This window comes from Podarcis liolepis, assembly GCF_965112155.1.
Source record: "Podarcis liolepis genome assembly, chromosome: 9".
Classification (NCBI taxonomy): domain Eukaryota; kingdom Metazoa; phylum Chordata; class Lepidosauria; order Squamata; family Lacertidae; genus Podarcis; species Podarcis liolepis.
This window is the reverse complement of record NC_139564.1, coordinates 3536210-3562050: the sequence shown is the minus strand read 5'-3', so window position 1 is coordinate 3562050 and position 25841 is coordinate 3536210. Positions and strand designations below refer to the sequence as shown.

Sequence of the window (25841 nt, the reverse complement as noted above, 5' to 3'; positions counted from 1 at the left end):
CATTTTATATATATTCTTTAGACAATATCCTCGGACCTCATTGCTCTTGGTAAGGTCTTATTTCAAATAAGCAGGAGGTGTGTTATACGTTCTGCCTGGGTGAGGAGGCCTTTTGGTTTTGGATAATTTGCAATAACTAGTTTTTGTGGAATCATCACCCTTTTTCCTGATGAAAATTATGCTGGGTCTCTGAGTAATTAGTTATTGGGTCAGATTCAATTTTGTGGATAGTGTCCTCTCTGTTTCCTTTGTTCCCAAGCACTTTCCCTCCTGGAGTCAGAGCAACAGCAACTGAGGTGTATCTTTTATTTTCCTCTGTCAGATTTTCTTTCTCTGACATTTGCTGTGGTTTGGCGACATTGGTGCTGTCTTCTTTGTTTCCCCTTTTCCCCTATGAGCTTTTAATATAGGCTTATTTGTATCCCGGGTGGAATCCGTTGCTATCAAGTTGTAATTGATTTTTACGTGCACGGTGAGTTTTCTTCTGCTTCTTTAAATTTTTAATATTTTTAATTTTCTTCAGTGCTTTAGATTACCGTATTTTTCGCCCTATAGGACGCACTTTTCCCCCTCCAAAAATGAAGGGGAAATGTGTGTGCGTCCTATGGGGCGAATACAGGCTTTCGCTGAAGCCTGGAGAGCGAGAGGGGTCGGTGTGCACCGACCCATCTCACTCTTCAGGCTTCAGGAAGCTCCGTGCAACCCTCTGTAGCCTGGTGCGTAGCCTGGTGAATACGATACAATACTTGACTATACTACACTCAAATGCTGAAATGTTTCTTTGATTGTCCTTGAATCTTCCTGCCACACTTCCCACCCTCTCCTGCCACACTATTCTAGCACGCAAGCTCCTGTGCCTCTGTCTTCACACGAAAGGAAAACAGTGCCTAGTCTGGAGAGAACTGAATAAACAATTTCTACCCTAAAAGCTTCAGGAAAGAGAAGGCTGTGATCCTTTAGATAAACCTTGATCTAATATCCAGTCCTTGCAAGATATCAGTAATCAAAAGAAACCATATCTATCTGTTCTAACATTGCTAGGTAGATACACACAGTTAATCTATTGAAACGTACACAGACTGAATTCTTCCACACTTTATTTCACTGCCCAACTAAGCCTTTGCAGGTGTAAAACAATGGCTTTTTTCCAGCCTCGGAATAGCAGGATTGACAAGGTGGTATAGAGTGCAGATTATCAATTATTTCATCCACTTTTTAATAGGTTTCCTTTTGCAGATGCACCGTTTTAGGCCTTGGCACAAAACATCATGCCAACACTCATAAATATTGTCGCAGGCCCTTGTGATGATGACACAGTTGGTCGAATCTGGTGTTGCAGGACCTTTATTTCTTGGACGATAACTATCCCAGTAGCTGAAAAGGAGAGGAGAAACTACTGTTGGTATTAAAGGGTTAAGAAGCTCTAGTCAAGACGCTCTAATCACTGAGCAGCTGGAGGTCGTTAACCTTCCAAGAATGTGAGTTTGTATAAATAGTCAACTCACTCATGTGTTTGCCCCTCCTTCCCCCTTTCTTTTTCTTTTGGGGCGTGTTTGCTGAAATGTGTGATTCTTCACCAGGGTTTTTTGTTTTGTGTAAATAAACCTTTTATTTGAGTTCCAAACCGCTTGCTCCACGATTCCTTTATTGAAAAGATGCTGACTCTCCAGCCCTTCTTGAGCCGCTGTGCGAAATGCTCTGCTGTAATGGGACATTGTTGCATCGGAAGCGCACTGGACATTTGATAAGCATTAAACTAATTAAAGTTTAATGGGACAGGTTATGGATGTTTGTACGCCAAGAAGGAGATAAGGAGTGCAGTTAAGAGTGATTTATGAAAGGACTGGAGCGAAGACAGAAGCGGTTGCTGACAACGAAAGCCTTCAAAGCAGCTTGAGTCCTGCAATGTGCCTAGGAAAAGTTTTAAAGAGGCACTGCGCAGTTTGTACTCGCTGGAAGACGTCTTATTCCTCGAGGAGCCACCTCAGCAGCTGGGAGACGGTCTACAGGTCTGTGAGTATCGTTCCTAAGCCCCAGGGAGGATGGCAGAGTCCCAGGAAAGTTTTACTGTCCCCTTTACGCGACTCAATGGGAAAAATTGGCAAGATTGGAAGGCTAGAGTAAGGGTTTGGTTGCAAGCAAAAGAGTTGTGGAGTTGTACTGAAGCACCGCCTTTACAGGCAGCTGCAGACGCGTCTGCAGAAGACAAAGCAGCAGCGGCAGCTTCTCAGAAACGCGACAGGAAAGCCCAAGGTCTACTAGTTTTGGCAGTGGGACCAGAGCAAATGCCTTATGTTTCTGAGTTAAAGAACACGCATGAGGTCTGGACGGTTCTGCAGCGGCTAAATTCCAGAAACACTGCGGGGGCCAAAATTCATGCTACAAGATGTTTGTTTGATTTACGTCTCCAACCGGGAGCGTGTGTGAAAGAACATATTGCCAAAATGGTGTCTGCCTTTAATCAACTAAGACAGCTGGGCATTCCTTTCTCTATGGAGCAGCAGTCATACATATTGTTGTCTTCTCTTGATAAAAGCTATGAGACTCTAGCTTTAACTTTGGAAGCTATGCCTTCAACTGAATTAACCCTTGAATACATTTCTTCTCGACTTGCAGATGAACAGGATAAAAGGCAAAGAGAAAGAGGTTTGTCTTCAAAGGGGAGTTGTGCTGTGCCTAAGAGTGGGGATGCTGAGTTTGAGAACACAGTAAATGCTTTTGCAGCTAGACACTGTTTTCGCTGTGGTTCCTCTTCCCATTTAATCAGGAATTGTACACGTGAACCTGGTCAAGACAGCACCAAGGCTGTTACCCCTAGTTACCAGACAAGGAGTTCCAGGGGACGTCGAAGAAGAGGAGGAGGTCGTGGCTACTCCCACAGCACACAGCACATGGCTTCAGCGATGGCGTTGATGCAAGGGCGTGGCCAAGGCAGCAATCTACGCTGGTTGATCGACAGTGGTGCATCTCACCACCTGGTGGCGCCATCTAGTGTCCGTTTGCAGAATTGCAGACATTTGAAAACCCTTAAAGTTGTGACAATGGCAGATTCAACTAAACGTTCCTTAGAGACTGTAGGCGCAGTGTTTTTGAAGTGTTTGCAAACAGAAATTGATGCCTATGTGCTAAAGGGAATGAAGGGGTGTATTTTGTCTGTGTCAGAACTTGATAGAAATGGGTTTAAAACTGTGTTTGAAAATGGGGTTTGCACTATTTCAAAGAATAACGTATCTCTTTTGCAGGTGGAATGCAGAGATGGGTTATATTATTTTGAGACAAGTCCAGATGAAGTTGAACAGGTTCATGCTGGTTGTGTGAACTCGCCTACCCATAATTCTTGTGTTCATTTATGGCACCGCCGTTTGGGACATATTAATTTTCAGTATGTTAAAAGACAACCTGAATTATCAGAAGGGTGCAAATTGAACAAATGTGCTAAGTATTTGGATTGTACTGCATGCAAAAGGGCGAAGGTTCATAGATGCAGCTATCCCAGTTCAAATAGGAAATCTGACAAAGTATTCCAACTAGTGCATATGGACCTATGTGGCCCAATGCCTGTTGCTAGCATGGGAGGTTCGAGGTATGCACTGTGTCTCTCAGATGACAAAACAAAGGTTACATGGTTTTTTCCTCTCAAAACAAAAGCAGATACTGCAGAAACAGTTAAAAATTGGGTTCATGCAGTAGAACTTGAATTCGGTACTAGAGTACTTGCTTTTCAGACAGACAGAGGGTCAGAATTTACCGGGTCTGTGTTGCAGAATTTCTTTAAGAAAAAGGGAATTAAGCATCGTCTGTCTACACCTTATTCCCCCCAAGAAGGAGGTGTGGCCGAACGTAAAAACAGGGTTCTGCAAGAGTTGGCAAACTCTATGTTGTTTGATGCTAAACTTCCTCAAAGTTACTGGGCGGAAGCCTGGAAGACGGCTACTCACGTTCTGAACCGAGTATATAATTCGGTAATTGGTACTACGCCATATTTTGCTTTATATGGGAAGAAGCCCAAAGTTAATTACTTTCGGGTGTTTGGATCTCAAGCCTATGTACCTATCCCAAAAGCGTTAAGGAAAAAGGGAAGTCCAAGGGCTAGGAAACTCATCTTTTGTGGGTACGAACCACATGCCAAATCTTGGAGGTTTGTGAACCCAGATGGGGATACTACAAGAGTGATCCTCAGTAGGAGCGCTGAATTTTGTGAGCAATACGGATGGACTCACTTACATGCTAACCCTGACATTTTGAGAGATGATTTAGGCATTTATGCTGAGAAAGAAAGTCCAGAGGGTGATGAGCCAGAAGGGGATGGTGCACATGGTTCAGATGCAGATTCTGACCAGGCACAAGGTTCTTCTCCTAAGGTAGAAAAGCCAGAATCTAAGAGTGTTCCAACATCGCCAGTCAGTAGGCCTAGCAGACAGCAAAAGCGAAGCAGGTCGCCTGCAACACCAAGCCCAAGGGAGGTATCTAAACGGAGGTCTTTATCCCTAGGGGCACGTCCAGACATAAAGTCTGAGACAGATTCTGACAGCCAACGGTCAGAGGGGGCACAAGAGGAGCAATTGCGCAGGTCAAAACGTGCCACAAAGGGCAAGCCGCCAGAGCGGTTTAAGGTGACAAGTGTATACGTAAATATGGCACAGTGTGAGCCAGATAGCTATGTAGAGGTACAACAGCTTCCAAGCTCAGAAGCCGTAAAGTGGCAGGAAGCAATGGAAAAAGAGATAGCTTCAATGAAGTCTCTCGGTGTGTTTACTAGTACAGAGCTTCCAAAAGGGCAACAAGCTGTAGGTTGTCGATGGGTATATCGTTTAAAGCCCACAACTACTGAGGAGTTGCAATATAAAGCCCGACTAGTTGCAAAAGGGTTTTCGCAGCGCAAAGGAGTTCACTATTCTCAAATTTATGCCCCTACTTCAAGATCAGAGTCATTAAGAATGCTATTAGCCTCTTCAGCTAAGAAGGGAAATAAGCTGTTTCATTTTGATGTCAATGTGGCTTATTTAAATGCAGACTTACAGGAGGAGGTCTATATGACGCCACCACCAGGTTTTGAAGGAGACAAGCCAAACCAGGTCTGGCGCCTACACAAATCCATTTATGGGTTGAAACAGTCCACCCGTAATTGGAATTCCTGCTTAAACGATGCTCTAGAGAGCATGGGGTTCAGAAAGAGCGCAGCAGATGCGTGTCTTTATCTAAAAGGCTCGGGATGTGAACAAGAAGCAGTCTTGATATTTGTTGACGATTTATTATACAGTGGAAAGGATGATAAACTTGCACAACAATTTGCCACAAAGCTTGGAGAAAGGTTTCAGATAAAATCACTAGGCAATGTATCTGTTTATCTAGGAGTTAAAATTCAGCAAGATGAAGATGGGAACTATTGGCTCAGCCAAGAAGCTAAAATCCAGCAGTTGCTGGAAAGGTTTAAAATGGACAACTGTGCTGGTGTTAAAACCCCAATGGAGTTAAGTTACACAAAGGATGCTCAAACTGAGCAACAGGCAGAGTTCTGTAATCCCGGGGTTTACCAGTCAGCGATAGGCAGTCTACTCCACATTGCACAGTGGACTCGGCCCGATATAACATATGCTGTCAACATGCTGTGTAGACAAGCTGAAAAACCATCAATGCATGCTTGGCAAGGAGTAAAAAGAGTTTTAAGGTATCTCCAAACTACCAAAAGGTTTCGCTTAAAACTATCAGCAGAGGGCAGCACACAACTTGAATGTTGGGCTGACAGCAGTTGGGCTGATGCTGGACCAGATAGAAAATCAGTGTCAGGAATGGCGATAAAATTTGGAAATGCACTAATTGGTTGGAGATCAAGAAAACAATCACTTATAGCTTTAAGTTCAACTGAATCTGAGTTCAATGCATTATCAGATGTATGTAGAGAACTAGAATTTTATAAGCAACTGGTACAAGAATTGTTTGGAGAATGTTCCCTACCTATCAGAGTGTGGGAAGACAATCAACCTTGTATTAAACTAGCTAAATCAGGTCAATTCAAGGCACACACAAAACACTTGGATATCCGTTATCAAAATGTATGCCAAAGTGTAAAACAAGGTTTAATTGAACTAAAGTATTGTCCAAGCCAAGAAAATCTCGCAGACGGTTTTACAAAAGCTTTGAGTCCGCAATCTCATAAATGTTTCTGTTCAGGTTTAAATTTGAATTAAGGTTGGTACAGCTCAGTGTTACGAGCGAGAGGGGGTGTTGGTATTAAAGGGTTAAGAAGCTCTAGTCAAGACGCTCTAATCACTGAGCAGCTGGAGGTCGTTAACCTTCCAAGAATGTGAGTTTGTATAAATAGTCAACTCACTCATGTGTTTGCCCCTCCTTCCCCCTTTCTTTTTCTTTTGGGGCGTGTTTGCTGAAATGTGTGATTCTTCACCAGGGTTTTTTGTTTTGTGTAAATAAACCTTTTATTTGAGTTCCAAACCGCTTGCTCCACGATTCCTTTATTGAAAAGATGCTGACTCTCCAGCCCTTCTTGAGCCGCTGTGCGAAATGCTCTGCTGTAATGGGACATTGTTGCATCGGAAGCGCACTGGACATTTGATAAGCATTAAACTAATTAAAGTTTAATGGGACAACTACTCAGTCTGAATACTGAATACTGAATACTTATTTTATTGTGTACCTCTTAGAATCAAATACTTATTTTATTGTGTACCTCTTAGAATCAAATACTTGCCTATCCTCCACACACTTATTGATTATTTTTGCACTAACCCAGAGGAGTAACATTCAGAGGAGAATTCTCTTTTGGTCTAGCAGACTCCCCTGCCTCTCTGCCCTACCCTGTAGTCAGAGCTTACAGACTTTCTGCACTACCACCAACACCAGATGAGTCTCATTTTATTCCCCATATCAAGAAGTTTTTAATGATTGCTTTTTTATGTTTTGATATATGCTGTGAGCTGCCCAGAGTGGTTGGGGGAAACTAGCCAATGGGTGGGGTATTATTATTATTATTATTATTATTATTATTATTAGATTGGAAGGCAAATCATGTGCTAGCCTGCAGAACCATGTACATCCAACCAGCACTTATTGTGCTTTCCTCAGGAAAATAAGGGGGGAAATATTCTTGCAGGCAAACCCTATAAATTAATAAATGGTAGGATTTTGATTATTTGGAGTGTTGAAGGGAAGATTGCAGGCCAGTGGAAAAATACAGGCTAAACCTCCTTTCCAAGGCAGTGCCTCACCTGTGACAAAGTTGCACGGTGTGATGGCCTGGGACTCGGGCTCGGACTCGGAACCAGAGGAGTCTCAATCCGCACTGGATCCTTTGCCTCAGGTGGCATCTGAACCTAGTCTGGGGCCTGATTCTGAAGAGCCCCAGTCTGCACAGGTTCTCCTACAACAAGCACCACCTGGGCCAAGTCAGCTGCTCCACTACCAGTTGGGTCAGGAGAGGCTGAGGCAGTCCCTGGGTCCATTAACCCACCGACATCTCCCGAGATGCAGGGACTAAGGTCTGAGAGAAGGAGAGACCTGAGTACTTGCAGGAGGAGTGCTTGCCTTTGGGCAAGACAGAGAGGTGAGTCACCGGGGGATCAGGACTGGCTGTTACCCTGACAAAGAAAAAAGGCTGTCAGACCCCACCCCAGGTTGTGGGAGCAACTTTGCTGTTTGCTAGAACCTGCCTGAGACCCTGAGCCTGACCTTGCCTGGTTTCCTGCCTCGTGTCCTGCCTTGGCCTGTCAGACTGATTCGGGACTGGACCTGGACCGCGGGTTATCCCTGGGCCCAGCACACACAGCTTACAGAGAGGGCAATCCTAATGCACTCCTTTTGCAAGAGGACGGTCCTAATCAGGTCCACCAGGCAATTTGATAGTAGCATTTTCCAGTCTTTGTCTTTTGTCCATTCAGAGAACAAAGCAGGAGAAGACAGAGAGGGAACAGGGGTTGTGGGAGGGCTGTCTACCATTGGCAAGTGCCACAGCTCAGTAGCAGAGCATCTGATTTGAAAGCAGAAAGTCATTTTATGACTTACTAAATGTGTGCTCTTTTTGTGCTAGGGAAGTTGGGAAGAACCTTTGAAAGTGGGATACTTTGGAGTACACTGGAAAGAGGACATTTTTAAGGGTTTACAGCTGACATTGCCACACTTTTATTTGCTGCATCTTTTGCTATCTTAAATCTCTGCTGGGGTTCTCTCATCAAAGATGTTATGTACTGAGTTGAATAGGATCCAAACTGCAGCAGTCTGATTGGTCCTAGAACAATAGGATCCAAATTGCAGCAGTCTGATTGGTCCTAGAACAATAGGATTCAGAATGCAGCAGTCTGATTGGTCCAAGAACAATGCAGCAGTATGATTGGTTGGCAGGAACCACCCAATCATGCTCCAAATATAAGTGAATCCACAACCTGATTGGCTTACAGTAGAATTCCAGAATTAACCAATCATGTGCAGCCCATTGTGTAAATAATGTATATAAAGCAGATACTTTGAGGGGACTTTCATTCATTCCTCCTCACCACTATGAGCTGAATAAAGAGCATGAAATCACTTTGCGACTCTGAGTATATTTCAAAAGAGTACTCACCCCACACTTGGGTCTTGGCTTCCAGGATTCCCAACACACAGAGTGTGGGCTGCCTTTGCACTCTGATTGAAGCAGGGGTGTCCAAACATTTTTCAAAGAGGGCCAGATTTGATGAAGTGAACGTGCGTGAGGACTGACCAAAGTTGTCTTTTTTGGGGGGGGGGGATTGAAGTTGTTTACCTTTTTTTAGGATTTTACCCCAGAAAATAAACTGCTGCATGGGCCATATTAAACTAACCGGCGGGCTGGATTAGGCCCCTGGGCCTGACTTTGGACATGCCTGGTAAAGCATCTGAGAAGCTTGAAAAGCAATTGCTTTGGTGCACCCCAGGTCCCTTCCCTCTGGACTGCTGGAGGAAGTGGAAGGGTGGTGGCAGCAATGGCCAGAGAACAAATCCCACTGGTTGAACTGCAGGGTTGTTGTGTTGCAGCTTGGCAACAAAGGTGGTGTGAGAGGCTCATTTAATCACACATTTCCTGCCCGTGGATTTTGTTCTTTTCTATTTTAATTTTGTATTTTGTAAAGCACTTTGAAGCTCTCTGGAAACGAATTGGTCTATAAATTAAACCATCATAAAGAACAATATAAACACAGAACATCTTGGCTCTCTTCAAATACTTATTGGTTATGAAAGTTCCCAGATGAGGAGGAGTTTGGACTTACAGTTTATCCAGGCGAAAGCCCTTTTGATAGCAGCGCCAATCTGAGCCTACCATGGAAATTCCAATAAAATAATCGGTCGGTCTGGGCTTCACTACGGCTACAGCAAAGGCCTACATCACAGAAAAGAAGAAAGTCTAGATAAGGGGGAAACAAAGGAGCAAAAATACCTAGGTCTTGGTCTCATTGAGGAGCAGGAAACTTTAGCTGGCAGAAATGCAATGGGCAGGGCAGTTGAAAAAAAGACAGAAGCTGAATACGGTTACTAATCTTGAGGTTGAAGGGAGAAACATTCAGAATCCTGTGGAGATTAGAAAATGCTTCCAGAGATATTTCAAACAACTTTACACTCAGGGGCCGCAGAAAGAGACTGATATAGACCAATTTTTAAAAACTAATGTACTACAAGAACTATCTCAAGAAAACAAGACAATATTGAATCATAAGATAACGGAACAGGAGATTGAAGGTGCCATTCAGAACACGCAACTGGGCAAATCTCCAGGGCCGGACGGGTTAACCTCCAAATATTATAAGACTTTGAAGGACTATTTAATTCAACCATTAAAGGAGGTGTGCAATGAGATTATGGAGGGGAAGAAGCCACCGGAGTCGTGGAAAGAAGCTTTCATCACTCTTATACCAAAATCGGAAGCTGAAAAGACACAACTTAAGAACTACCGTCCCATTTCCCTTTTAAATGTGGATTACAAAATTTTTGCAGATATTTTAGCCAGCAGATTAAAAAGAGTGTTAAATGAAGTGATACACAAAGATCAGGCAGGCTTTCTCCCAGGCAGACATTTGTCTGATAACACAAGGAACATTATTGACATTTTGGAGTTATTACAAACGGATATCAACACGAGCAGTTTTGATTTTCATTGATGCGGAGAAGGCCTTTGACAATATTTCTTGGAATTTTATGAAGAAAAATCTTAAGGGAATGGGAGTGGGACGGGGGTTTGAAAATGGTATAGATGCGATCTATTCAGAACAAAAAGCTAAATTGATAGTTAACAATGTGGTGTCAGAAGAGTTTAAAATTGAAAAAGGAACACGACAGGGTTGCCCTATCTCTCCATTGCTATTTATTTCGGTCCTGGAGGTGCTCTTGAACATGAATAGGGGGGACCGGTTGATTAAAGGAATTCAGGTCGGAGCTAAACAATATAAGCTTAAGGCTTTTGCAGATGACTTGGTTTTGACATTACAGGAGCCGGAATCTAGTACGAAAAGAGTTTTAGAACTGATTCAAGAATTTGGGCAGGTGGCAGGATTTAAATTAAATAAGCAGAAAACTAAGGTCTTGGAGAAAAATTTGACAACAATGGAAAAAGAAAGGTTTCAGAAGGAGACAGATTTAAATGTGGTAAAGAAAGTGAAATACCTAGGGATAAATATGATGGCCAAAAATTTGAATCTATTTAAAGACAGCTACGAGAAATGTTGGTCAGGGGTTAAAAAAGATTTAGAAATTTGGTCAAAATTGAAGCTTTCCTTGTTGGGTCGAATTGCTGCTATAAAGATGAATGTATTGCCAAAAATGTTGTTTTTGTTTCAAACTCTGCAGATTGTTGACAGGATGAACTGTTTCAGGGGGTGGCACAGAGACATTTCTAAATTTGTCTGGCAGGGCAAAAAGCCCAGAATAAAATTTAAAATATTGACTGATGCTAAGGAAAGAGGGGGGTTTGCCCTGCCAGACATGAAGTTGTACTATGAATCAGCAACATTCTGCTGGTTGAAAGACTGGCTACTTCTTGAAAACACTGACATTTTGGATTTGGAAGGGTTTAATAATGCGTTTGGGTGGCATGCATATCTGTGGTACGACAAGGTTAAAGCTCATAAAGCATTCAAGAACCATATTGTCAGGAAAGCAGTGTTTAATGTCTGGACAAAATATAAAGATTTATTAGAAAGCAAGACTCCAAGGTGGTTGTCACCTATGGAAGCTAAGGCTCTGAAAAAACTCAATATGGAGGCCAAGTGGCCAAAATATTGGGTGATAGTAGAACAAGATGGAGACACATTGAGATTGCAGAGTTTTGAGAAATTAAAAGATAAAGTGCGAGACTGGTTACATTACTACCAAATTAGAGAAGTTTTTAATATGGATAAGAAAGTAGGCTTCCAGGTGGAAAAATCGAAATTAGAAACAGAACTGTTAGAACCTAAAATTAAGGTACTTTCGAGAATGTATAACTTGCTGTTAAAATGGAACACTCAGGATGAAACGGTCAAATCAGCTATGATTAAATGGGCACAAGACATTGGTCACAATATTATGTTCGCTGACTGGGAACGGTTATGGACCACAGGTGTGAGGTTTACGGCATGTAATGCCTTAAAAGAAAATATTATGAAAATGATATATAGGTGGTACATGACCCCAGTCAAGCTTGCAAAAGTATATCATTTGCCTGATAATAAATGCTGGAAATGTAAGGAAACTGAAGGAACATTCTTTCACCTTTGGTGGACATGCCCAAAGGTTAAGGCCTTCTGCGAAATGATCTATAATGAACTAAAAAAGGTATTTAAATATACTTTCCTTAAGAAACCAGAGGCCTTCCTTTTGGGCATTGTCGGCCAAATGGTGCCAAAGAAGGACAGAACTTTTTTTATGTATGCGACAACAGCAGCAAGAATACTGATTGCAAAATACTGGAAGACACAAGATTTGCCCACCCTGGAATAATGGCAGATGCAAGTGATAGACTACATGGAGTTGGCAGAAATGACTGGCAGAATCCGAGACCTGGGAGAAGAGTTAGTGGAAGAGGACTGGAAGAAGTTTAAAGACTATTTGCAAAAACATTGTAAAATGTTGGAATGTTAAAATGTTGGAATGCTAAAATGATGCAAGATATAAAGACAATGTGGCATTAGTGATATAAGTAAAAGGAGTATGTAACAAATGTCTCAAAAGACAAGGGCGAAAAAAATAGATTACACTGTGTCAAATGTAATCAAAAGGACATAAAGGGAAAAATTGGAGACACAATGGGTTGAAATGTATAATATAGATCAAGATTTGAAAGAGGGTAAGATATTGCTGAATATGATTGTGTAAAAAGGAACACAGAAAAGGGAGATGTGAGGAAGTCAGGAAGAAGGGTTATGAAAACAATAAGTAAAAATTTGGATTTTTATGTCTTTTTTATGTCTTTTCTTACTTTTTTTCTTTTTGTTTTTTACCTTGTATATGTTTTTATTGTATTTATCTGTTTTGCTTTGAGTGTGATAATGTTGTTTCTTTTTTGGTTTGATTGGAAGGTTGGTTTTACTGTTTAAAATTTCAATAAATATCTTTAAAAAAAAAAAGAAATGCAATGGGCAGATTGATCACCAGAACAAGCTGGTTTGCGCATGTAACACCAATCAGGGCACAACTGCAGTGGCTGGTGATTAGTAGTCCAAATCGAAGTGCTGGTGTTGACCTATAAAGCTTTACATGGCTCAGGAGCCAATACCTTAAGGATTGCCTCTCCCCTTAGGAACCCACCATACCCCGTGCTTGTCATCTGAGGCCCTCCACAATGTCCCAGAGAGGTTAGAAGGATTGCAAAAAGAGAAGGGGCCTTTTCTGTGGTAGCTCCCAATTATGGAATGTTCATCCCAGAGAGGCTTCTCTGGCGCCATCATTACATGCTTTAGGCATCGGGCAAAACCATTCCTCTTTCCCCAGGCTGTAAAGTAATCTATAGCCTGCAAAAGTGTGGGGGAGAGGACTGTTATTATGATTGTTTTATTATTAGGCTGTCTATTAGTATGCTTTTTAATTATTTCATGGCAGAGTGGGGATTCAAATCCCGGTTTCCCAGGTCTCATGTCTGTCCCTTATCAGTCTCTACAACCACGGCAGACGCTGAAATCTACCCCCAAAGTCACACTCCTCCATTGTCCCTTAAGAATTTATTGCATGATCTGCTCACCTGCTCCTCATCACTTTCAACACATAACAATTTTGTTTCGTATTTCATCCTTTCGCAGTATTGTATGCACTGTTTCCAAGTCCTTGGGGTGGCAATGAAGTCAAATATATATAGGGCTCCATGCCAAACAATCCATTCCTCACGTAACCTGTGGTGAATGTCACCTTTGAGCAATGCCCAGAATGTGAGAGGAACAAAAAGAGAGACAGGACAAGTGAGGTTGTAGTAGAAGCCAGCTTGTAGGACTCTGAAGAGTTTAAAACACTGATATTAGGGGGAACCTTGGGAGCAGCTTGGGTGGGGGAACCACCCCCACTGAAGAAAATCTAGCATTGTCCTCAAAGACCGACTAGGACCCACTGGCTACGCACTTAAAGGATAAAGTTTTCAACTTCAGAGTGCATTTGTTTCTCCAAATGTTGCATCTCCAGTTGAAGAACCCAGGGGATGGTCCCTGCTTCATTGAAAGAAGCATTGGTGTGACCACTCCTAAAGAAAGCAGCTCTGGACCCTCTGGATTGGAACAGATATGGGCCGTTGCCAATGTTCCCTTTTGGGGGAAGGTAGAGGAGAGGGCCATGGTAGATGCCCCAATGGCTAGTAGTGCCTTTTACCAGCTGCAGCTGGTTCAACAGGTCTGGTCATTCCTGAACCAAGATTCCTTGCCACAACAGTTCATACTTTGCTCAGTTCAAGACTGGATTACTGCAGAATGCTCTATTTGAGGCTTCCCTCGTGCTCGACCTGCAGTTGGTGCTGAATGCTGCAGCATGATTGCTGACAGGAGTGAGGCCTTGTCAGCATATAACTTCTTTGCTCAGGGATCTGCGCATGGCTTATTTGGTCTGAGAAGTACCATTCATTTCCTTCCCTCTTTCTCTTTTTGCATCCATTAAAAATTCACTAGCACAGACTGAGACACAGACTGAGAGGTGCAAGGGAGCTCCACCAGGTCTCCTGTGAAATTTGACCTTGCTGTAGCCAATTCCTTCTAGACAGTTTCAGAACTGTTTTTGAGTACAGAGTATAGACCAAAAAACCTAGAACGACCCACCATTTGAACAGTAGGAAAGAAAATATAGGAAACAAAAGCTGTAGTACTGACATGATGGGAAAGAAAATACTTTTTTCTTACTTCACAGGCGCAGGATGAATTCCCTTAGCATGGAAAGGAGGACATGTGGGGACTGGTCATTGAGTCATGAGTCAGGTTCAGTATTTGGCCCTCAGGACAAATGCCTCAACAGACATGCTAATGCACCAGCTTGTTCCTCAAAGGACTATGGGATTAACCAGACATCCGTAATAATAATAATAATAATAATAATAATAATAATAATAGATATTTATACCCCGCCCATCTGGCTAGGTTTCCACTGTAATGGAGCTGTTGCCCTCATAGGCTCAACAACATGGCCTTTTGACTGTGTCCATACTATTTAAAATCCTGTACCTGATAGAGAACTTGCTGCTGGGTGACTTTGGGCTAGTCACACTTCTCTGAAGTCTCTCAGCCCCACTCACCTCACAGAGTGTTTGTTGTGGGGGAGGAATTAAAACAAAACAAAACAAAAACAAAGAGAACTTGTGACCTTCCCTATGTTGCTGGTTTGCAGCTTGAGACCGTCACCCTGCAATTTCACAGGGAAGAGCCCTAGTGGGCCAGAGCTAGTATGCTCATCCCTACAGCCCTCTGCGCATGTGCTCACTTAAAGCACCTGAAGAGAGCTACCCATTCTCTGTTTCCAGGTGCGCTAATCTGACTGATATGTCAGAACGGGATTGGCACCAGAATGTGCCATTCTAGCCTGTAATGGAAAAGAGAAGTCCATCCCAATGGTTCTGAAATCGCCTATTGCCTCAAAGGGTCTGGCACCTTGACCTTGACCAATAAAAGTGGTTTCTGAGTAACTTACTAATAGCCTGCTGTACTTCACTGATTTTCTTTTTCTCTTCGGATATTGCCGCAGATATATTCTCAGCTTTCTTGAATTTTGTGATATCTAAGAGAGTTGCAACAATTGAGTTTGGGAAGAATCTCAAACAGCCATGTACAGATACTGAACAGCCATGTTTCTCAAAATCTAATATTTACCGTTCATATATAGGAACCTAGGAAGTTGCCTTATACAGAATCAGACCATTCATTAATCTAGATGAGAATTGTCTATGCTAACTAGCAATGGCTTTCCAGGGCTTCTGAAAGAGGTCATTCCCACCTCTGCCTGGTGATGCTGAAAATTGAACCTGGGGCCTTTTATAACACAGCAATAACAATGGCATTTGCACGTCCACTCAGCTGGAGTCCTTTCCTGGAGCTTCTGGATAGCTCAGTCAGTAGAGCATGAGACTCTTAATCTCAGGGTTGTGGATTTGAACCCCCCATTGGGTGAAAGATTCTTGCACTGCATAGGGTTGAGCTAGAAGACCCTTGTGATCCCTTCCAACTCACCCATTCCTCTTCGACTTCCCTGAACTGAGTAATGAGGAGAAATGGTGGGCTGTGGAAGGAGCTCCTGCGCAGACAAAAAGTAACATATGACTTACCATCTGCCTCAAAAAGATCCGGAAAGGTGTCTTCTATCATTTGCACAATCTTTGTCGTTCCTTCTTCAAATATGGCTCTCCTTTGCACTTCCTTAACATCTAAAGGTGATGATGGGGAAAGTTGTTCAACACATGTGGGGGAATAGCTTTGCTTCCCCCAGCACCCCTTTGGAAGGGATTAAGTTGCATTTGGAATGAGACTTCTGTCGTAAAAGTTCCAATATGTAATGTACTTCCCAAAATTCGTAAAGGAAGAATTTCTCCTCTAGGAAGGTCTATTTTCAAGCCTTAAGATCTAATTTAGAGTCCTTAGCCCAATATCTTCATAGATAGATGGATATAGGAATGAGTGTGTGTGTGTGTGTGTATTCTGAATTGCAGAGGTGCCGGGCCCTTACAGGAGATGGACATGATGGCTCCCTCATCTTGACAAGGAGATCGAGACCTAGAATCCCCTCCTCCCTCCACCTGACACTTGACAGAGGTGTTCTCCAGGATGTCTGTGGGTACTCCAGCGTCTCGATGCCCTTGGGAGTTGAAGAAAGCATTTCAGTCTTGGGAAGCTCTCCTTCCCCCAGAGGTGAAGCAACCTGCTCTGGTAGTCGGAGTGGCACTCGTCCCAGGTGGTGTGGTGTGCCACTCACGGGGGACGTGGTGTGCGTCCCGGAGGTCATAGCACGTGTCTGGGGGGCATGTTATGCCCCCCGTAGGGATGGCGTGCTTCCGGGGGGGATGCATACCGCTGGGGTCGGTGCACAGTGAGTAGGGCGCGCCCCGGGAGACACTGCTGATTGGGGGTCGGCATTTTGTCCTCCCCCCTTTGGAATGACACCCAGTGCAGCTGCCCCCCCCCCACGGAATGCCCCTGCCTCCCCCTGACTGAGTCTCTTTCAGTAGCAGGATAGCTGCCAGCAGGTGGGCTTGGCTTGGCTGACCAAGGTTGGGTCTACCCGACTCTCACAGTCCAGATTTGTCAAGAAAGGAACAGCTGAATGCACATATTTACGCTGGGCCATGAACATTAGGAAGGTTTTCTACAGGCTCCCAAAAGCAACAGCCTGGCCCCCAACCTGCTTCATCCGTGAGGTAGTGGAGCTGCTTTGGGTACTTCTCAGATTTGAGGACCCTAGGCCGCAACAGATGGTAGAGGTTGCAGTGTGCTCATCCAAGGAAGGGGTTAATCGCCTAAGTACAAAGGAGCAAGGCACATTCCAGAAGAACTCCCAGAAGAACCAGTTGGGAAATGGGTGGTGCTGTGGTCTAAGCCACTGAGCCTAGGGCCTGTTGATTGGAAGGTCGCCAGTTCGAATCCCCATGACAGGGTGTGCTCCGATTGCTCAGTCCAAGCGCCTGCCAACCTAGCAGTTTGGAAGCATGCAGTGCAAGTCGATAAACAGGGACCACTGCAGCGGGAAGGTAAACGGCGTTTCCGTGCGCTGCTTTGCTTTTGCCAGAAGAGGCTTAATCATGCTGGCCACATGACCCAGAAAAACTGTCTGTGGACAAATGTCGGCTGCCTCGGCCAGTAAAGTGGGATGAGCGCCGTAACCCCAGAGTCGTATGTGACTGGACTTAACTGTCTGGAGTCCTTTGCCTTTTTTTAACAAACCAGTTAAAAGTCTCTGAGCATTTCTTCAGGGACAACCCTACGGTGCCACTGGTTTCAATGGGAGAGAGTACATTAAATGTTTATCTCACCAACTGAAATCAGGAGGTGAAAGGGCTTAGTGGAGACCAGAACCTATCCTTTCCTTTTAAAGGTCTCCACTGAAATGAAGCAAGCAAGAGTGAATTGTAATTCTGCCCATTACCCTTTTATATTTTCCTAGAAGACTGGAACTTACACAGATAGGTCAGCATTATTGCCCCTATAACGGAGCCCATCACAAGCACTGCGCCAACATACAGGGAATATGAAGATTCGAAGAACTTTTTCACTTTTTCCTGCAAAGGTGTTAGTTCTCCTTGATGGACAGGAGGAGAGAAAATTCTGCTTTAGCCATCAACAGACAACATCCCAGTGCCACCCCAGTCAAGAAATTCCTTATGATCTCTGGCAACCCATCTAGATCAACATATGGCAGTCAGCTTCCTAAACCCATGGTGGGGGGTTGCTCCACTGTGAAATGCCAGGGGGGCAGACCCTTGGAAGGTAAAGTGGATGAGGGAATCTGGCATGGAAGTATTGCTTCTTGAAGACACTTTTCTGGCCATGTTCCCAATCTGAAGGCCTCAGGAGCATGAAGAGACATCACCTGGGACTAGAAGGATCTTGGTCTGACCCAGCAAGCTCTTGCTATGTTCTCATAGAATAATAGACGAAGGCGGAAGGGACTACGAGGGTCATCTAGTCCAACCCCCTGCAATGCATGAATCTTTCCCCAATGTGGGTCTCCAACCCATGACCCTGAGATTATGTGTCCCACTCTGCCCACTAAGCAAAATGTTCTTATAGTGAAAGGTAGAGCTGAGGAGAGACTTCACGTAGAGAAGTTGATCCTCAACTAGCAGAGTGGATTGGACACCCTCAGTGTGTCTGTTACCCCAGCCTGCAACAAGGACACAGTATACTCATGGGAAGATTGGGGTTGTGGAGTTCCATCTGGCTGCCCTCCATCAAGTAAGTGGAAGGGGCTGCACCAGTGGATGGGTTGTGGTGAGGGCGAGCACCCATCAAGGAGAGCTTTCATTTCAAGCTGGGGCTGTTCACTGCCAGCAGCAGGTGGTAGACACGAGCTCAAGTTCATTGCTCCTCAGTTGGACTTGGTGGATGCCCTGGACCTATAGAAAATGCTTGTCCTCACTCTGGTCCTCCCCATCACAACTTTCCTTTAGTGTTTCTTCCTCCTCCATGTGCTAATGAGCATACAGACCTGGTGCTTTTGCTGCCTTGTCTCCTGAGGGTGGTTCAGCTTTCTCTGGCTTATCTATATAAAGACAGCATGAGTATAGTAATGTTATATGATGCTATGATATGATCAACATAAAAATAAACATTGAGTAACAGCCCGAAATATCTCAGCTCTGTCAAGTGTCTACAGTACAATGTACTGGAGGGAACATATCAAGTCAGCAGATCTCTGTGTTCCTGTGAAGAGAAAATAGTAACCGAAAGGATTTACCTGGTGGCTTTTTAGGAGCCATTGAACTGGTTTCTTATTTTATTCGCAACCTGTGGGAGTATAAAGTAGACAGTGAAGTCAATGCCTTACTTAAAAGCAGAGTCACAATGGGCAATTCATAGGCAGTGTTGCTATGGAGACCCTCTCCCAGTTAATATAATTGTTAGAGGGAGTTACTGTAACAATGCACTTACCTGCATTTCTCATCCCTCTGATCTACCTCTCTACAATCCCACTATAGAAGGCTGCAGGCATCTTTTAAAGTGTTGTGTGGTTCACAGTAACACAATACATTTGTTAGTCTTTAAGCTGCCAAAATACTATGTATTGTTTTTGCTGCAGAAAGACTAATAAGGCAACTCTGAAGATGTTCTTATAATGCTAATTCCTTCATACCTGACCTTGATTGTTTAAAGCAGTTAAGGAATCACTGTTTCACTGTGTGTGTGAGAGAGAGAGAGAGTGTGAGAGAGAGTGCATATGTACTTTGCTTGTTGAACTTAATTCATTCTGGGAGTCTGTTCGACTCCAGGAACCATTTGAAAATCCAGGTACGGCTTTCAATTGGCTGCAGGAGTGTCCTAACCGTCACTGGAAGCCATGGAAGCCGTGTCGGAAGTTTGGCTTCCAAAAAATGTTTGCAAACTGGAACACTTACTACCGGGTTTGCAGTGTTTGGGAGCCAATTTGATTGGGAGCCAAGCTGTTCAACAACCAAGGTACCGCTGTAATGTACATTATAAAGGCTTGAGGAATGTACATTATAAAAAGGCTTGAGGAAATGATTTAGGAGCAGACATAGCATAAATAGCTTTGTTTGAGTAACCTTCTTCCTATCTTAGTTGTGTTCAAATGCTATGGCAGCTTTATCAGTTTTGCCCAAAGTTGTTGAGCTTATTGAGCAAAAATGCAAAAAAAAGGGCTGTTTTGTGTAATTTTGGGGAGAGGGAAATGGCAAAAACAGCACTTCCAACATAGGCTGCCATACACCCAGATTTTCCTGGCTATTTGTCCGATTTTATGCCTGGTCACTGCTGTCAGCTGCAGTATTCCTTATATGTCCGGGTAACCCTATGGCAATCCTAAGCTAACTTCACAGCATGAACTTTGGCTCAACTCTAGATAGCATGAGATAGCTGCATAAATTCGCATGAGACTTCCTGAAATGGTTTACTTCCAAATACAAAGGTCAGGTTCATGTGCTTTTCCACAAGCATGGGCAGTAAAACACGGGTTAGTTACAAGGTAGTAAAAGTTCCTGAATTATTGATACAGGAATTCAAGAGCGGCTTGTGAGGACCATGTGGCATGATCTGGAGCAACCACCTCCAACCTCTTTACACACTGAGCTTCTCAGTAGGCTGGGGGGGGGGGACGGACTGTAGGCTTCATTACCCATTTCATCCCAAGTTAAAGTAAGTGGAAATAAGTAAGCCTGGCTGGACAAATTAGCTATGATATTAACCCATTTATGCATTAGAGTTAAGAATGTTGGTTAGGAGGCTGGTTAGCCTACAAATGATCTCTCTGAACAGGGTAACCGGGCAGTAAAATGGCAAATGCATTTCAGTGTAAGCATGTGGAAAGTGATACACATTGGAGATTAAAGTTTTTAATCTCTTTTATCCCATTAATCTGGTGTTGGAAAGTTCGGGGAGGTGAGTGCTTTTTCACACAGTGCACTTAAACTTGATTCCCTCCCCCCACAAGAGGAAGGGGTGGCTGTCACCATGGATGGTTTTGAAAATGATGTTCTGGCCCTCACTGGATGAAGAATTGGAACTTGAGGTATGGCTTCTGCCAAAATCATTCATGCCGAGATCAGTGCAGTACAGTGCATGTGACACATGGCTAACAAGCTAAGATCTTGATCCAACAAGCAACCCCCTGCCTTATATGAAAGCAGAGTAGGCACAAATTTAGCACTGCAAACAGGCAAGCAAACAGGAACTCGTTCTGGAGGGCTGGATCTGATCTGTCTGGCATCTCCATGACCTTGGTGAGAGTGGCAGCTTTGAACCAGACTGAATGCCCAACTCCTGCTGAGAGGATGGGCTAAGGGCAAGCTCTAGCAGCACCAGAGGGGGTCAGGATTGGAGGCAAAACTGGCACAGGTATGAGTGACGGGGGTGCAACGTGTCTAGGTGACATATGAGAGGACAGAGAGAAGCACTGGTACTCTACCATAAAGAAGGCTGATCGCCAAAGAATTGATGCTTTTGAATTATGGTGCTGGAGGAGACTCTAGAGCAGTGTTTCCCAACCTTTTTTGGGCAAAGGCACACCTGTTTCATGAAAAAAATCTCGAGGCACACCACCATTAGAAAATGTTTAAAAAATTAACTCTGCGCCTATATTGACTATATATAAAGTAATTCTCTTTAATAGGAATCAAATAAACCAGTGTTTCCCAACCTTTTTTGGGCAAAGGCACACCTGTTTCATGAAAAAAATCTCGAGGCACACCACCATTAGAAAATGTTTAAAAAATTAACTCTGCGCCTATATTGACTATATATAAAGTAATTCTCTTTAATAGGAATCAAATAAACACAAAGAAAGTAAATCCTATGAGAAAATCCTATGAGAGAAGAGAGCAAATGTTATTAGAAGCTGGGGAAATATCCATGTAAACGTAACGGATTCAAATACTTAAAAGGAGGTGCTGAGCCCTTGACATATGCCTGTAAAAAGGTTGTTGTTGGCGTTGTTAATTGAATTAGTATTCTGCCTTTCAACCCAAACATCTCCAGGGCAGTAATGTAGCTGGCATGAGTCTGATTTAAATTGTGCTTATACTGTGAATCTAAATTCAATTTCATTTATAATGAATTGATTTATTATTTATTAAAGTATTTAGGCTGCCTTTCGGGATAAAGAAATCCCCACAGAGTGGTTTGCAATGCAATGCATTGCAATAAATAAAATAAAATAAAATAAAATAAAATAAAATAAAATAAAATCTATTTAAAGCTCCACAAAGGTTATGTGGGACACTGTTCAAATTCTTTGTGATTAGGATTTCAATAATTTCCTGATAGTCCAGTTCTCTGTATTTCCCAGGTGATCCTTATTTCACCTGGCCTTGGCTTTCCTTGTGCTGACTATCCATTTTCTTTCATAGTATGGGAAGAGACTGTCCGCCCAAACAAGCCCAACTGCTGCCTGCTTTACAGAACCTCCTGGATGACTACGGATTTGTGTCACTGCCCATTTCCATGAAAGATTTATTCATGCATTTTGCACAATGCCACAATCCCACATGCAACTTTTAAAAAGGATAATAAAGGATGATCTGCATGACTGCCTTGGCAAGCGCAATACCTGCCAGGCTCAACGGCCGGTCTCGTGCTGCCGCTTCCCGCGCTCTCAAGGCCCCGGGAGGAGGAAGGCGTGAAGGGAATCCCGAAGGCGCGAAAACCTCGCGCATGCGCAGGCCTTCCGCCTGCGACAGCCCAGTAGGCCAGCCGAAGCGAGCGGCGATGGGATGTGGGAGGGAGCTCGCTCGCCGCCCCGCATGTGCCTATGTGGGGCACATTACACTGACATAACTTAATCAAATTATGAGTCCTGTGAAGGAGATGATTCTCTCTATACATTCTTTTCTTCACACAACACATTTTATTAAGTAGTCTTATATGCTATTCATATCTTCTTCTAAAGCTGCATTATTGTTGTGTATACCTTCCTACACCTTTTCCAGTTCTCTTTAACATCCTTCTCATTAAATTTGCCTCTCCCCCCTCCCCCGCGCCGTGTGCACACTGAGACTGCGCCCACATCACGCACTTAAAACACATTTTTAGCACTTTCCCCCCTCCCAAGAATCTTGGGAGTTGATGTTTGTTAAGAGCGCCGGGAACTGTAGCATTAAATGTGCTTTAATGGTGTGCATTCAGCTTTGATGTAAATGCTTTCATTGAGCGAGCAACCATGACCGCAAGATCTTTCCTTGGAAAATCACTGCCAGTTCAGGACTTGCCACTGCATATGTGAAGGCTTTCCAGAACGCATCGCTTTATGCTTACATTGAACCTCATCTGCTGCCCATTCTCAGCTTAGAGAGCTGCTTTGGCATTTCTTCACTGGTTGCTTGGGTTCCCCACCCCCATATATATATATTGGGGTTTTATATTTCAGCACGCGTTTTGCAACCCTGGAGAAATCAACGTACTAAAAAGAACGCAGGGAAACGCCCAGCTTCAAACAGCAGCCCGTGGAGGGCAAGAGGCGTGATGACGGGGGGCGGGGCTTAGGGGCTCGCCCCCGCAGTCTCCTCCCACTGGTTTAGTTAACTCGTTTACAGAGCGCTCGAAAAGGGCTTAAGATTCACTAGGAATAGTGCGCTTGACGGTACACGTGAAACTCTGGATTTAGTGGTTTTCCACGCCGGCTTTAGACGGTCGTGTGCATTACAGTACTGGACTTCCTTCGAAATGTGGTGATTCTGGCTGGCTGCACCCCAGGGCCCCCCTGCTCACTGGACTTCTGCCCCAGAGCCCTACACAGAGGAAGAGAAACGGGTCTCTTTGCATCTCGTCTGGGGAAAATAATAGCCGAGAGGAAGCAGGCTGCGGACTGATAGGGAAGCTCGAGAGAGGGACTCGTTTCTGCAAATGTGAGGCATGGGATCCGCGACACTTCCGCCTACGATCTCCCCTTCACTTAAAAACAAACAAACAAACCCTTCCCTCCAGCCCCACGGAAGCCGTGTAGGGAAAGGGGCAGTGGAGGGCTGTCTGAGCCCCGCAGCTTGTTGTCGCTTTTGCAGTGCGTGGGGGAATCTGCTCCTTGGGCAATGGTGCTTCCCGGCACTTGAGAGCAACTTGGCAGGCGGAGGGAACGGGGCGCTAATTACCTTTGTCACCAGCTCCTTTTCTACCCTAAAGTGAGCAGGAAGCATATAATCTGCCCTGTCAGAGAGGAGGCTGAGGAGGGTGAAAGCCCCGCCCCCACCTGCCCCCGGCCTCGAGTCGCAGGGCTGTCAAGTTACAGCCCCGTGAGCGCCACGCAGGCAGCCAGGCAGGCAGACGGCGAGAGCCCCGCGCTGGGCGGCCTCTCCTCGCGGCCGCCGCCGCCCCGCCTCTCGCCGCCCGACTCGCCCGCCTCCCTCCCACGGCACAGCAGGCAACGTCTCACGGCACACTAGTGTGCCGCGGAACACCGGTTGGGAAACACTGCTCTAGAGAGTCCCATGGACTGGAAGAAGATCAAACCTATCCATTCTGAAGGAAATCAGCCCCAAGTGCTCACTGGAAGGACAGATTGTGAAGCTGAGGCTCCAAGACTTTGGCCACCTCATGAGAAGAGAAGACTCCCTGGAAAAGACCCTGATGTTGGGAAAGATGGAGGGCACAAGGAGAAGGGGAGGACAGAGGACGAGATGGTGGGACAGTGTTCTCGAAGCTACCAGCATGAGTTTGACCAAACTGCGGGAGGCAGTGGAAGACAGAAGTGCCTGGCGTGCTCTGGTCCATGGGGTCATGAAGAGTCGGACACGACTAAACGACTAAACAACCAGAATGCAGAATTCTTTTAAAATTCAAATCTACTAACTTGGGTGACCATCCCGCCACATTCCATGATAAGACCTTCAATGTATTGTTGGCGACAATTGTATTGTTGACCCGCAGAATTCCTTATTGGAGTTATAACTTCATAGTCAAACAAGACTCGAGCTGCATGTTTTCCCCAGAGTTTTGCATGGCATTGGGTGTGTGATGGCCTGGGAATCGGATTCAGAGGCTGAACCTGAGGAATCCCAGTCTGCACAGGAGTCCCCGCCTCCAGGACCGGCTGAGTCGGGGTAGGGGCTTGAATCTGAAGGGCCCACATCTGTGCCGGATCCTCAGGAGCAGACACCAGCTGAATCTGCTCTGGCTCCAGAGGTGATGGAGGACCTATTGCCTGCAGGTGCGCCTCTCCCAGCCCTGTCAGGGGAAGGTGAGGTTGCCCCTGGGTCCAGTAACCCCCCAGCCTCTCCTGAGCTGCAGAGGCTCAAGGCAGAGAGGCGGAGGGAACTAAGTTCTCTGAGGAGGAGTGCTCACCTTAAGGCCAGGGGAAGCGAGTCACCTGTAGTCCGGGCCCACCCTAGGTCTCAGAGGAGATAAAGGCCAGTCAGCCCAGTCCCAGGTTGTGGGAGCAACATTGTTGGAATCCTGTTTCTGCCAGCACCCAGACCTGCTCTTCTGGAGTTCCTGACCACGCCCGGCTTCTTGCTTTGGACCCTGCTTCACCCTTGGTGGACAGCCTCCAGACCCTCAACCCAGGACCGGACTCAGACCATGCCTCACAGTTGAACTGTTCATTAAAGAATCAATCCAGTTCTACATTTTGATTTAATTCCCTATCTTTGTCCACAGACCCGCCTCCTATTAAAGGGTTAAAAACTCCTTTTTAGTAGTTGGAATTTGGCTTGTTGATTTCAGGTCAGGGAGGCCTAATTCTTCCAGATTAAGAAATCTTTTTGGAGTCATTCAACAGAAGTTATAGAATAAAGCCACTTCCGAAATCAGGAGGAGGTGGTGTTGCAGGCTTCTAGCCCCCGCGCGATCAGGGGAATCCTCGGGCCACATCATCCCCTGAGCCAGCCTGAGCCTGAGCCAGCCAAATAAATAAATACATGACAAAAGTTCAACTTCTGTCCCCTGGATCCTTGACACCTGTTGCAATATCACTGCAGTAGTGTCACCAGGAAAAAGATATATGCATGAAATCGGCTAGAATACACTGGAGGAGGTGAATACGATACAGTACTTGACTATACTACACTCAAATGCTGAAATGTTTCTTTGATTGTCCTTGAATCTTCCTGCCACACTTCCCACCCTCTCCTGCCACACTAGTCTAGCATGCAAGCTCCTGTGCTTCTGTCTTCACACGAAAGGAAAACAGTGCCTAGTCTGGAGAGAACTGAATAAACAATTTCTACCCTAAAAGCTTCAGGAAAGAGAAGGCTGTGAACCTGTTAGATAAACTTTGATCTAATATCACAGGAG

The 25841-nt window shown here is 44.6% G+C and overlaps 1 protein-coding gene across 2 annotated transcripts; it reads right to left on the bottom strand.

Annotated features, from left to right (window-relative positions):
• Positions 1 to 1080: 1080 nt before the first annotated feature.
• Positions 1081 to 18953, bottom strand: LOC310685924 (uncharacterized protein). Of its 2 annotated transcripts, XM_083459043.1 has the most exons (8): positions 18844 to 18953; positions 18595 to 18648; positions 17566 to 17685; positions 15722 to 15820; positions 15091 to 15177; positions 13175 to 13338; positions 9237 to 9346; positions 1081 to 1374 (listed from the first exon to the last, which is right to left on the bottom strand). In XM_083459043.1, exons 1-8 carry the CDS (start codon positions 18863 to 18865, stop codon positions 1200 to 1202), a joined length of 831 nt encoding a protein of 276 aa, XP_083315169.1. In that variant the 5' UTR covers positions 18866 to 18953; the 3' UTR covers positions 1081 to 1199. The 2 variants fall into 2 exon arrangements, with proteins under 2 accessions (XP_083315169.1, XP_083315168.1); XM_083459042.1 differs by lacking the exons at positions 18595 to 18648; positions 18844 to 18953 and adding an exon at positions 18293 to 18530.
• Between the last annotated feature and the right edge of the window lie 6888 nt (positions 18954 to 25841).